General features: G+C 61.8%; 1 protein-coding gene across 1 annotated transcript in view; it reads right to left on the reverse strand.

Annotated features, from left to right (window-relative positions):
• Window positions 1-13,479, reverse strand: part of UNC13A (unc-13 homolog A) — a 40,545-nt gene that overhangs the window by 22,982 nt on the left and 4,084 nt on the right. Inside the window, exons 2-15 of the mRNA XM_027908174.1 lie at window positions 11,331-11,360; window positions 10,877-10,976; window positions 10,544-10,661; window positions 10,246-10,369; window positions 9,996-10,069; window positions 9,859-9,913; window positions 8,982-9,017; window positions 8,274-8,484; window positions 5,612-6,253; window positions 3,913-4,003; window positions 2,876-2,925; window positions 1,739-1,817; window positions 426-431; window positions 73-144 (exon numbers count right to left, since the gene is read on the reverse strand). Coding sequence (XP_027763975.1) covers window positions 73-144; window positions 426-431; window positions 1,739-1,817; window positions 2,876-2,925; window positions 3,913-4,003; window positions 5,612-6,253; window positions 8,274-8,484; window positions 8,982-9,017; window positions 9,859-9,913; window positions 9,996-10,069; window positions 10,246-10,369; window positions 10,544-10,661; window positions 10,877-10,976; window positions 11,331-11,360 — 1,688 coding nt within the window. The remainder of the gene's footprint in view (window positions 1-72; window positions 145-425; window positions 432-1,738; window positions 1,818-2,875; window positions 2,926-3,912; window positions 4,004-5,611; window positions 6,254-8,273; window positions 8,485-8,981; window positions 9,018-9,858; window positions 9,914-9,995; window positions 10,070-10,245; window positions 10,370-10,543; window positions 10,662-10,876; window positions 10,977-11,330; window positions 11,361-13,479) is intronic.

Genomic DNA, 13,479 nt, shown 5'->3' on the forward strand with positions numbered 1-13,479 from the left:
CACTGCTGGCCCAGCCCCCAAGGCTCAGCCCCCCACCACAACCACCCCCACCCCAGCCCACCCTGCACCTACCAGCTCCTCGTTGTTCAAGGTGCTCGAGGCCAGTGCGGACGTGATTCCCGCTTTCCTGGACTGGACCAGGGACTGTGGGAAAGAAACAGAGTTCCCAAATCCAGCGGAGTGTGGGGGACCCCCCTGCACTCCTTTGGGGTCCCAGTGGCTGTAGAACACCCAGGACAGACCCCAGCCCCAGACAGGGAGGGCTCCTGGGTGCATTTGGGGGCAGAGGGGACAGCCCAGCTCTGCTGTGCAGTGGGACTGGAACCAGTTCAGCAGCCTGTGGCATTCCCAGTTCAGCCCCAGCAGGGCAGAGCCTCTCAAAATGTGCCTGAAGCCCCTGGGGAGATGGGGTGGGGAGCACTTACCATGGCCTGTGGGCAGCCAGGGCCAGCAAGGGGGGAATAAAAGGCCATTAGTGCAAACACTTCCCAGGAAAGCCCCTTCCCCAACAGAACCACTTGGAATGGGGGCAATGCCCCCCTTCACCCAGCACTGGGCAGTCCCTGGTGGGGGGGACTGTGTCCTCAAGCCCAGCACTGGCTGCAGCCTGCAAACCCCAGCAGGGAAAGGAAGCAGCCCCCTCAAACCCCACACACTGCCCACCCCCCCACACCCACCCATCCCCCAACCCCCAAAACACCAACACAGCACAGTGCAGAAGCATCAGCGGCTGCCCAGGTGGGCTGGGGGGTGGGGGGTACTGGGTGGGGGGCAGCAAGGTGGGGCAGGGGGATAGGGGGAGAGACAGGTTGGGGACAGGAGGGTGGCACCCTGGGGAGGGCACGCAGTGGAGCTGGCAAGGTGTAAAGAGAGGGAGAAGGAGGGGAAGGACACCTAATTCTGGGGATAAAGGGTGTCTGGTTTCCAAAACTGGTGTCTCTTGTCACCAGGGAGAGGACAGCAGAGTGATCCTGTGCATTAGAGCCCAGAGGCTGGAAGGGACTCCAGCATGGGAGACCCATACATGGGGCGTCCCCAGCACCATACACTGGGCTGTGAAAGCACAGCAGGACAGTGGGGATGGGACCAGAGGGTCTGGGCAGCTTGGAAAAGCCACTGCCACCCCTCCCCTGGTACAGGGGTCCATCTGTCCAGCACCAGCATGGTCCAAGCTGCAGGGACCTACAGCAGAGGGGACAGGGGAGGACCAGGGACACAGCACCAGCAAAAAAATGGGAAACCAGAAGCAGCCCCGGGAAGCCTCGGGCTGATGCTTGGTGTAGGGACCGGAGCTCCGTTAAAGAGAAGCACCCTCGGGTAGGGAGAGCCCAGCTGTGCCATCCTCACAGCTCCCCCCAACTGCAAGGAGGGCCAGGAGCCCCCCAAACCAGCCTGGGACACCCCCGCCCCCCTCTGGCAGGGCTGGGGGAGCTGAGGGCTGGCCGGCAGCACCCCAGGGCGCTCTCTCTTTAACCCCTCGGACCGCGCTCACCAGATCGCTGACTAGAGGGAGAGATTTGCGTCCAGGCTTAATGTCGGGCATGCTGTTAATGCAGCGCAGAAACCTTACAGCCGCCCCCCTGCCGCGGGGGAAGCCCAGCCAGGCCACAGGAAAGAAAACAAGAGAACACAAGCCATGTTAGAGGCAGCTGGGGAGCAGGGCACGGGCGCAGTCCGGTGGGGCGCAGCGGGAGCGAAGCCGGCAGCTGAGGGGGTGGTGCCTGAGGAGGAACCTCACCAAATCGCTAACTAGGGGGATGGGTTTTCGCTTGCGAATGTCCGGCATGCTGTCTATAATGATCAGCCCACCACCAGGCCTGCAAGAGAGAGGAGAGTCAGAGGGGAGGGGCACGCTGAGGCAGGAAGGGGCACCCTGTTATTGCCCCGTGGTCACTCGGGATTTCATAGAATCATAGGCTGGTTTGGGTCTGACCTCATTCCACCCCCTGCCACGGGCAGGGACACCTTCCACTAGCCCAGGTTGCTCCAAGGCAGGTCCAACCTCGCCTTGCACACTTTTCACGGATGGGGCAGGCACAGCTGCTCTGGTAAACTGTGCCAGGACCTCACCACCCTCTCAGAGAAGTATTTCTTCCTACTATCTAAGATTTGGCAGATGGAACTGCAGAGCAATCCCTCTGTGGCTGGGACCTGTCCATGGGGCCCCCAGCCTCACCACCACCCCAGCTGGGGCAGGGATCACTGGGCTAAAAGCTGAGGGGGAGGGGATTTGGGCAGGAAACTGTGATTTTCACCACATGAAGTGCAACAGTGAAACTCAGGAAAAACCAGCCCATTTGGCTTAGTCAGCTCTGGCTTTGCAGCGTGGGGAGGGAGAGCTGGGGGTTCCCTCTGGGACTCCAAAGGGGAGCACTGAGCACCTGAGCCTTGAGTTCTGCTGCAAGAGAAACTGAGGCAGGAATTCAGCTTTGAAGCCCTGTCTGTGAGAAATCCCTGGTGTGATCTGGGAATTCTCAGGGAAAACTGCCACATTCTGCCTGGGGTCATGGCAGAGCTGTCTGCAAGGGCAAAACAGGCCATGGAGGTGAGAGGCTCGGGATTCCCCATGGCATCACTCCATGAGGGAAGCAGGAGTTGCCAGCCCAACTCTGTCCCATCCCAACTCACCTCTCGCTCTCCCCCTCGGCAGCAGCTCTTGGGGACACAGAGCAATGTCATCTCTGCTGGCTCCTCCAAAAGCACCAGACATCAACCAGCTTTCAGCCCCAAAATCTGGCCCCACTGCATGCCCACAGCTCGGCAACCCTTCCCCACGCAGGCCCACTGCTGAGCTTGTTAATCACATCCTAACGAGGAGGGGGCTGAGATCCCGGGGGGGGGGGGGCAGAACATTCCAGCTTCCCCTTGTACTCACCCGCCTTTGAACCACAGGGATTTGGATTCTCCATCACCTTCCCCGCGGGCCTGGAAAACACAGAACAGTGTCAGGGGCACAGTGGGATCCACCAGAGTGGGAGGCAGCCCCCCCAGGGCAGTGAGCACCCCACCGTGCCCCCAGCACTGGGGAAGCACGGGAGGATGAGCAGGGTGGGCAAAGTGTCCCAACACCAACGGGGCTCTTCCCAGCAAAGAGCTGGCACTGGGAATAAACATCTTCAGGAGTCTGAGCTGGGTGAGTGGTGAGGGGGCTTCAGCAGAGGGGCTCAGGCTGACAAAGCAAGGTGGGCGGCTACACCGTGCTAAAATTTGGGGGTTGGGGCAGTGGAAAAGCATCAGAAGGGCTCAGCTGGTCCTGGGGGACCCGCAGCAGTCGGCAAGAAGAGCAGGGAAAAGCCAGAGCACATGGAAGTGGGGGTGTGTGCAGGGACAGTCCAGCAGTGCAACCTCCCCTGCCAGGAGGGGATTATTTCGGGGGAGGAGAGAGACCACTGCCCTTGTGGGGCAGTCCCTGCACACACACACACACACACACACACAGAGGGAAGGCACACAGGTTGCTGGGAGGTTCCAGGGGGACATGCTTACCTGCAGGCAGGCTACACCCCTTCCCTGCAGGGAGGGGAGACGCGGGTGCAAGGGCCATGGTGGTGGAGAACTGAAAAGAGAAGCGGTGGGGAGGGGGATCGAGACCCCGGGGAGCGAATCCAGAGCCAAAACAAAAAGAAAAGATGGAGGATGGAGTCTAAAAACAAAACAAAATATTGTCAACTCAACAGAGGGGAGAGGGTGGGGGGCTCGCACCAGCACACGCATGCAGCACACACGGGGCGTCCTCAGCACTCCAGGCCCCTCCGGGGGTCCCACCTGGCAGGAATGGGGTTGTGGGGCCACCACTGCTGGGGATCCCCAGGTCAGGATGGGTCCCTGGGGAGTGGATGTCCCCTGGAAGCTGCCAGGGCGTGGGAAGGGGCCGTGCCCCCAGCCCAGGGCAGTGGCCAGGGGGGTCCTCACCTCCTGCAGCTGCATGCAGACCTTGTTGAAGGCTCTCAGCCAGTTGGCTTTGGCTCGTGCTTTGGGGTCCACCTCCTCTTCTGCCTGCTCCCTGCAAGGACACACACACCTTGTCACCTCCCAGCATGGCACCAGGGAGGGGGAACCAGCCCCCACACCCTGGGCAGGACCGAGGCTGCGATTTCGGGATCCCGATGGGCCCAGAGCCAGCGTGGCCACGCCAAAACCCCCTCTTGCTACCAGGAAGGACCTCAAAATGCAGCAGGTCCTGCTGCAAAGGGTGACACTGTCAGGGCAGAGCACTGGGTAGAAGGCAGGAGCTACCCCTCCCTTCAGAGATCCTGCCCTGGGCACCCAAGTGACATGTGGGGACAGTCGGTGACACAAGTATGTGAATGAAACATTCTTTGCCCCTCACATCCATCAGGATGTTCTCTGGCCCCTTCCCACTACAACATCACAGGGTGAAGAACCCCCAACACCCCCATGGCTCCAAGCCCAGGGAAAACTGTGCACCTGGACATGCTGGATGTTGTGGGGTTTTTTTCTCCTCTCCTGCAAAATCAAGACACAGAGGAACCAAAAAGGAGCTCTCCAAACACAACAACCTCCTTGAGACCCATGCTATGACATGACACTGGAGAGAGAGACCCAGAACTAGGCTGGGAGCTCAGGAGATGAACCTGCCCAAACCAGCCCTGGGGTCTCTGCTTATGCTAATCTGGGGTCCCCAGTGCTAATCTGGGGTTGTCAGCACTAATTTGTGGTCCCCAGCACTAACCAATGGTCCCCCGCGCTAATCCGATGTCCTCAGTGATAATCTGGGCTCATCAATGTTAACCTGTGGTCCTCAGCACTAACATGGGGTCCCCAGCACAATTCATGGTCCCCAATTCCTAACATGGGACCCCCCTGAGCCCCCGGCCCAGCGGGCACCACAGGCAGCCACGACCTGAGGCCACCTGTGCCCAGGCTGCTGCCAGCCCTTGGGCCCAAATATGCATTTTTTTAGAAAAAAAAACAGCTCCCTGCACATTCTCTTAAATTAGAGATTCCCCAGCTCTGGCCTCTAATTTTAAACTAAATAAAAGATTGAAAAAGCCCATCACAGTTCCCTTCTTCAGGGAGGGGTGACGCTCACTGAAAATGGACATGGACATTTGAGTAATCTGTCCCTGAGATATGAATTATACACATGCTGCACCAGGAACCTGGCCACCAACTAATTCACAGCACAGAAGGCCATGGAGTGGCCTAAGGAGAGGATTGGCTCCTGTGGATGGAAATTTCCTCATCTGACCAAGCTCCAGGGTACCCCCTCCATCCAGGGAGCCAAGAACTTGAGCCAGAGGAGAGGAACTGCAGCCTCAAGGCTCCACTTTCCCCAGCCCCAGGTTTGTCTCAGGTTATAAACCTGCAGACCCATAGCTCTGGCAGGTTCTTTAACACCTTGAGCCCTGCTCAGCATGGCGGGTGGCTTGGCCAGGGCAGTGTGCCTGAGGGGCCTGGCCCTTGCCTAGGGCCCACAAGGTGGGTTTCCCTCATCTCAGTGCCTCAGGCACTTGGAAAAGCTCCAGAGACCGCACAAGGTGTCTCATCCTGCCCCCTGGCACCAGCCCCAGCCCTGAACCACCTCCAGAGCATCCTGAGTGCCACCAGGCACAGTGCCATCCCAGGGCAGATCAGTCCCCCCTCCTACCTCTCAGCAGGTTTTGGGGGCTCAGACTCTGGGGCTGCCTCTTGCACGGGAGCTTCCTCCGCTCCCCTCTGGGCCTCGAGGGCCTCAGGAGTCTCCTGGGAGGCAGAGGTGTCCTTCTCCTCCTTCCTCTCCTCTTTTCTCTCCTCCTTCCTCTCCTCCTTTCTCTCTTGCTGCTGTGGCTTCAGCTGTGGGACCAGCTGAGGTTGCTGCTGTTGCTGTTGCTGTTGCTGCTGTTGCTGTTGCTGTTGCTGTTGTGGGACCTGTTGCTGCTGCTGCTGCTGTGCGGGAGGTTTCTGTGGCGGGGGGTACATTTCGTCCTCGGGGGGTTCATAAGTGTCCTCCTCCCGCAGCTCCTCCTCCTCCTCCAGCTCCTCCTCCTTGGGGTAGCCTTCCTCAGTCTCACTGTAGTCCTCAATGAACTCTTCCTCCTCCTCCTCCAGGTAGAGATCATCGTCGTCCTCCTCCTCCCAGCGCGGTGAGTCCTTGCGGTAGCTGACGGAGCTGTGGCAGGAGTGGTAGGAGTCGCCGTCCCTCTCGTCCAGCTCCGAGTCCCGCAGGCTCTCGTTCTCGAAGTCCTCGCTCAGCTGGGAGCTGCCCTGGCTCAGCTCGGCCGACGAGGCGTAGCGACTGCTCCCCGTGGGGCTGAGGGGCGAGGGGACACAAGGACAGGGCTCCTGTGGGTCCGTGTCACCCCAGAGAGAGCCCCGGAGTGCCCGCCCCAGAGGTGGGAGGATGTGCAGCTCCCAGCGGGAGCACCGGGCTCCTCAACCTGGGAATCAAAAGGCACAGACCCAGGAGACTCCAAGGGCTGGGATAAGCCCCCAGCGTGGGGCACTCTCGGGGTCTGACCTTCCTGCCCGTGCCGGGGCTGAGTGTGGGGATGGGAGGACGGTGGGAGGACAGTGTCTGCCCCCTCAGCTCACCCCAGCCAGGGGTGTGGGCAGAGCACAGCACCCCCAGCCAGATGCTGCCTCCTGCTACTGCCAGAAACCCTTGTCCTGCCCTTGCCCCACAGAGCTGTCACCCAACCTCTACCTGACACCCCAGCACTCCCCGTAGCCCTCCCAGGCACCCTCACCCCAAGACACCCCCTCAGCCCCCTCACTCCCCTCAACATCATCCCTACCTGGGGGTCCTCTCTCCGCTCCTCCTGCCCAGCCACATCCCTTTTCCCCCCCGCCCCCAATCTGCCCCTCCCCCGGGCCCTTCCAGCCCCCTCCTCTCACAGTTGCCTGCACTGGGGGGGCTGCAGGGGTCCCTGTGCCCCTGTGCCCTGGGGCTCGTGGGGACAGGCTGACAGAAGCAGACATGCAGACAGGACAGGGACATGCCGAGGAAGAGGCCGACACCACGTCTCCAGCCAGGGCGAGTGGGGTGGGCAAGGGGGGTGGGGATGAGGGGATGGGGTGGGCAGAGCCCAGAACGGCCGAGCCAGGCAGTGGGAAGCCAGGGAACACCGCAGGGAAGAGGGTGCTGGGGGATGCCCAGGCTGGTCCCAGCTGGGAGAGGTACTGGCATCACCCAGGTACCTTGGGAAGGGGCACCTGGGATACAGGGGTGCAGGAGACATGGCTCATGCGTGGAAACCCCACACCTCCCCATCCTGACCCTGGCCAGAGCTGGGAGAGGGGCCCTTGGCACATCACAAGGGTCCCAGATCACTGCATGAGGCTTTGGCTCAGCCAGGCACTCCCTGGGAGGTGACCAGGAACAGGGGGTGGCATTTCAGTCCCCGAGGTCCCACTTCCACACCCGCTGGCACGAGGAGGAACAGGCTGCCAGACGGTCGCAGTGCCAACGAGTGGTACCAGGATGCTGCGACACCGCCCCATGAACTGGGGAGCAGCAGCAAGAAGGGACGTCAGAGGGAACACCTGGAGCACCCCAAGGCTGCCCCCCTGCGAGGCTGATCCAGGACGGGGAGCAGGGACCCTGCGGTGGCACGAGGCCGCCCTTGCCAGGACTGGTGTTGGCCTCACCATGGCTGCAAGGACCGACCACAGCACTCTGCGACGGCACACGGCACACGGCACAGGCAGAGACCCACCTATCCGATAGGTCTAGGGACCGCCTGCTCTCAAGGGAAGGCTGGCGGCTGGTCCGCCTGCTCGACTCAGAACCGGACTCAGCGTCGCTGCGTCCGTTTGCGGCAGAGTCTACGCTACCATAGCGTCTGCCGGGGAGGAGAGGAACATGGTCAGCGAGGCCCCGGTGCCACACCACCGCCACCCGCCACGGCCCGGCATGCCCTGCCGCCGGGGTCACCGGCAGGGAGGCTCTGCCCACCTGGGGGGCGCTGGCACCTTGGGCTGGGCTGGGCTGAGCCCAGGGATGGAGCGCCGGGCAGGTGTCTCTGCCGCGTCTGCGTCCCTGGCCAGCCCACACCCCACTGCCCAGCTCCCAGCGTGGCGTGGGGGTCCCCAAACCCAGCGAGGACAGAGGAGAGCGGTGACCCAAAAGAGCTTGAAAACTTCCCAGGGAGAAGGAAAGGCTTGGATGGGGCCAGCACCATCCACCTTTTCCTCACCTCAGCCTCCTTCCCTCTGTCACCCACCGCCCCGGGAGCGCCATCCCTGACATCACCTCAGGGACCTGCTGGCCTCTGTCACCTGGAGGGGAAGTTGAGAGAGGGAGTCCCAGGGGGAGCTGCACCCCACACTACCTGATGGGAGCCTGGTCCGAGTAGTCCATCTCGTAGCTCTGCATGGAGTCAGTGTAGGAGTCACGGGAGCTCTGCTGCTGGTGCCTCATGGGGTACTGGTGCACGGAGGCGTTGGGCTGGGACGTGGTGTAGTAAGGGGGGGGGATGCTGTTGCTGGTCTCGCTGCGGTAATCGCTGTCCCGGTCATCCACCGTGCTGTCAGGGTCATCATCTGCCGGGGGGCACAGTGAGTGGGACAGGGGATGGCCCAAACCTGCCCCACGCCCTGCACAGACCCCTCAGTGCCCCCACTGTGTCCACAGTGCTGTGGGAGCGTGCTGGGGAGATGGACCCCGGGCAGGGTGAGAGGGGGCTGCACGTGTTCTCAGTGCAGGAAGTGTTTGAGGGGGGAGGGCAGGCAGAGGGGGAATTTGGGAAATACAGAAAGGGAAAAGAGGACAAGGCAGACCCTCCCTCTGCCCCACTGATGTCCCACCACAGAGGCAAAGCCTGGGCTGCTCATTGTTACCAGGGCACCCTGAGGGCACAGAGCCCCCCAGTGCTGTGTCCCCACCAGGGCACTTGGTGACACTGTCTTCACCCAGCAGAGTCATGGCATGAGGCCACAGGTTGAACCCAAGCCCCAGGTCCCCTGAGCCCTGGGCCAGGCAAAGGGGGACGTGCTATGGGCCCCCAGGCTGAGAGGAGAGGAAGGGGCAGGATACTTACTCTGCTGTTCTCCCCAGCCAAAATAATTCCAGTTGCCTACAAAAAAAGGACAATGAGGACAGAGGCAGCTGGCTGGGAGGAACCAGCATCTCCCAGATGGCACAGTGGCACTGGGCTGGGTGGGGGACAGTGCCCTGAGATGGGGCACAGCCAGGATGGGGCATGTTGGCACTGAGCCACGCTGGGGACAGGGAGTGGGCAATGCAGCACCTCCATGGGACAGGGAAGGGGCTTAGGGATAACGAGCCCAGTGGCTCGTGCACTGGGGACAGTCCCCGGGCCTGAGCCGTGGTGACACCAAGCTGGGCTGGAGACAGCACATGGGACTGGGCACAGTGACACTGACCCAGGCTGGGGACAGCGCTGTGGATAGGCTTGGTGGCACTGAAAGGGGACAGGTCCTGGACTGGGCACAGACACACTGAGCTGGACTCGTGCATGGCTTTGGGGTGGTTACAGAAGGGTAAACAGGCACAGGTTGGGAGCTGAGGGGGACAATGAGTTGCCACCCTGAATCCCCCAGACCCCTCTGCCAGGGCCCCCACCCAGCAGCTCCCTCACCAGCCTTGCTGCCCTTTGCCCAGGCTCCCCAGGGGACCGTCCTCAGCAGCCCCATTGCCCCTCACACCCTGCTCCCCTCAGACCACAGGAAGGCTCACCCACTGTGGAGCAGGGAGACAGCAAAGAAACACCAGCAAACACGGGAGGGAGGATGGGAATGGGGACAGGGTGTGGGGTAGAGTTGAGCCCCACTTGTTTGGTGTCTAGTGCTGCAAAGCAGACACAGAGCCCACCCCAAGAATCCCCAGCACAGGGAGTGGGGGGTAAGAGGGGGCGTGGGGGTCCCACAGCAGGGCAGGGATAAGGCAGCACTTACAGCACTGGGAGCCGTGCACGGGCAGAGGCTTTTCCTGCTCCTCCTGGAAGGCATACTGGGAAGAGAGGGGCTGGTGAGGGCTCCTGCTGGCAGCACTGCTGCCCCCACCCCCTCACCCCGGGCCTGGCTGCACCTACATCATCCTGGTCCCGCATCGCGTTGAGCTGCTCCAGCTTCTTGGCCCAGTACCTGGCCTCCTCCTCGGGGATATCTGCAAGGGCAAAGACCCAACTTGGTGCACAGAACCCCTCTCCCAAAACAGCCCTCAAGCTTTTGAGGTCACAGGGTCAGAGCCTCAGCCCCAGCTCCAAGGCTCCTGAGCATCCCTGGGGCTGGGGGCCAGGAAGGATGCACCCCTATCCTGGGGGGGCTGGGGATGGTACCCACCCAGCGGCAGCTCAAAGCGGGTGTCAAGGAGGATGCGGTGGAAAGTCGGGTCCTTGGTGCCCGAAATCTCGTTGTCGGTCATGATGACCTGGGAGTCGAGCGTGAGCCATTCCCCAGGGCCCTCCTGCGGGGTGGAAATGGGGTGAGGAGGCTTCCCACGGGCCTTTCCTGGCCCCACAGCCAGCACACAGGGTCTGGCCCCAAGCAGGATGGGGAAGGCACTCCCTGCCCCGAGGGACAGCTGGGAGTGGGTCATGTCCCTTGGGGCCCACGGGGTTGGACATGCCCAGCTCCCTACCTCGTTGGACTGCCGGATGGTCCGCAGGGGGATCCACACTGTCCCCACCATAGTGTCCCAGATGAGCCCCTTGTTCCACACCTCCACTGTCAGGCCCAGGTCAAGCCTGTTGATCTCACTGAGGACAGGAAAGGTATCAGGTTACCCCCCCCCTCTTCAGGTCACCCCCCTCAGCAAGCCCCTGGGACCACCCCAGCCTCAACCTGTCCCCTCAGCCCCAGGACTCAGGTGAGCCCCCAGGGCTGGGGTCAGTGGGGCTGGCAGCAGGGGACCTCTCCCTGTGTGCAGGGGCACCAGTGATGGGGGACCCCAGGGGACCCCCTGGACACTCACAACATGAAGTCCTGCTCCCAGGAGGGCAGGTTGCCCCGCACCGCGATGGTCGTGCTCTTGACATTTTGCACCTTCAGGGTCACGTAGGTGTTAAATTTCTCTGTGGGAGCAAGAAGAGGGTGAGGCGACCCCCAGTGTGTCCCCACCCCCTGACACCACCCCCTGCCACCCTCTTGTGGGGACCCCCACACTTGGCACGCCAGCCCTGGGATGGATCCCACCTCTGCTGGGGTGGTGAATGTGAGTCCCCCCCCTCTCCTGTCCAGGGCACCCCCATCTCTGTGTGTGTTCCTCCCCCACCCCAAACGTGCCAAATGATGTCTCCAGAGCCGAGGACAAGCCTGAGCTCCCCTCTCCCCCCAGCTCTTCCTCTGACCCTGCCACATCCAACCAGCCCAAGAGCCCCCTTCCTCCCTCCCCCCTCAGGTGGGCAGGCAGGTAGGGGGTCACTTACCTTGGGGCCCGTCATACTTGGCCTTTTTAACTGTGGGGACAGAGGGAGGGAAAAGAATCAGGCTGAGAGCTTCGGGTGGGGGGCTGGGGACCCCCACTAGGGTGTCAAGGGGATGGGAGGACCCCAGCCCTGGCTTCCCCCCCCACTCTCCCCTTCAGCTGCCAGGTGGGGAAAGTGTTGGGATCCACAATGCCAGGTGAGTGTGGGATGTCAGACATGAGCTGGAGGTGTGCACCAGAGCAGAGCAAAGACCCCCCCCTCCAAAAAAACCCTACCACTCTTGGACAACTTGCAACCCCAAATAACCTGCCTTCATCTGTTGAGGGGGCGTTACTTTCCTGATCTCCCTCACTTCTGAATTGGGATCTATTTGGGGAAACAGATGATGTCACCATTCATATCCCGAGGGAAGAGGTGGGGCCCTGTCCCCCTCTCTAGTCCCTGTCGGAGGCACCAGCCCAGCAGCACCAGGGTTAAGTCTCTGCCAAATAACCGACCCAGATTTCCCACGGGAAAACCCGGGGGGCTTCCTTCCCTTAAGAGCAGAACGGTAACAGGCTGTAACCCTCCCCACCCCAAAACAGCACCAGGGACAGTGAAGATACCCCTTCAATTCCCGTACAGCCCCAAAACATCCCCACTGCACCCCGGTCCTGTCCCAGAGGGGACTGAGGGGTTGGTTCCCATCCTGTCCATCGAGGGGGTGTGTTCATGGGGGCGGGGGGGGACAGATCCTGCTCAGCACCACGGGAAAAGCCCCCCCGATTCTGGCTGATCCCCCCCGACTTTACCCAGCGCGGGGCGGGGGTCAGTCCCCACGTTTTGGCTGCAGTGGGGAGGCAGACAGAGCTGGGCACAGCCAGGCACCAACGCTGCCTCTGCCAGGGGCGCGGCGAGGGCGAGGGGTGTCCTCGGGGCTCCCGGGAGGGGACCAGGCGGCGGGGGAAGGAGGGGGGGTGGAATGACACAGCACCCGGAGAACGGTTAAATGACGCGGGTGCCAGCGGGTGCGGGACCAACGTGACCGAGCAGGGATGAAAATAGCCCTGGCGACATCAAAGGTAATTTGATTTCGGAGACGTGCCACTCGCCAGCCGCTTATCACCCTCCACCAGCGCCGGAGGGGACGCGGGGCTGCCGCCGGCGACACGTGCCTGGCAGGGCCGGGAGGAGCCCACGTGGCACCGGCAGCCTCGGGAAAACTGAGGCAGCGGGGAAATAATCACCTCGGAAAATAACTGGGGACCCTCTGGCTCGGCTGCCTGCCCTGCGACACCCAGAGGGTGACACGTCGGGTGGCTCTGTGCCCGCAGGAAGGTCACCGGCCGCGTCACCGGCAGCCATGTTCCCAGGGAATCACACAGGGAGCTGCAGCTTCGCTCAGGGATGGGGGGGATCACGCTCGGAGGAGGCACCAGGCGCCGGGATCCCAATGACCCCCGAGTGTCATCGTGATGGGAGCCTGACTGGGGACGGCTGCCATCACTGTGTGTAATAATTATACATATTATATAGGTAATGCATTTATATATGTATATATTATTCTATTCTAATACAGTATCTGGTAGCAGGAGCTGCCTGTGGCTGACAGGGATCCCTGACAGAGGGGCTCCCCCTTGTCCTGGGCGCAGGGGCACCCACTGCTCTCCGCCAGCTGCTGCCTCCGAAACGGAATGAGAGAGCAGAGGAAGGAAAAGCTCCAAAAATACCCGAGCTGACAGGAACAATTATCCAGGGAACACGTGGCTCTCCTGGCTGTCATCTCCTGCCAGGGAGAAGTCCTGCTGCCACCATCTGCAGGCTGTGCTGCCCTCCCGCACATCAAAGGGTCCCCAAAGCTGACTCAGGGGTGGTGAGTCCTGGGGTGACACCCTGGGGCTAAATTAGGCCCCCAGGAAGGGAGGTGGGGACAGAAGGACACCCGTGTGAGCTGGGGAACCCCCAACAAGCTGGAAGAGCCAAGGTGCTTCCCAGGCTGGGGTGATCAGGCTCCTGTCGGGGGGATCTTGGCCAGTTGTGGAAACTGAGGCAGGAGGCAAACAGGCCTGTCTGTCTGTCCACCCCTCTGCCATACACACATCCCTCTATCCATCCATCCCATCCCTCTGTCCATCCTTCTGCCCATCCACCCCTCCGTCCATCTCTCTGT

The sequence above is a fragment of the Empidonax traillii genome, unplaced genomic scaffold (assembly GCF_003031625.1).
Source record: "Empidonax traillii isolate 1590-97213 ecotype Southwest subspecies unplaced genomic scaffold, ASM303162v1 scaffold1641:size79215, whole genome shotgun sequence".
Lineage (NCBI taxonomy): Eukaryota > Metazoa > Chordata > Aves > Passeriformes > Tyrannidae > Empidonax > Empidonax traillii.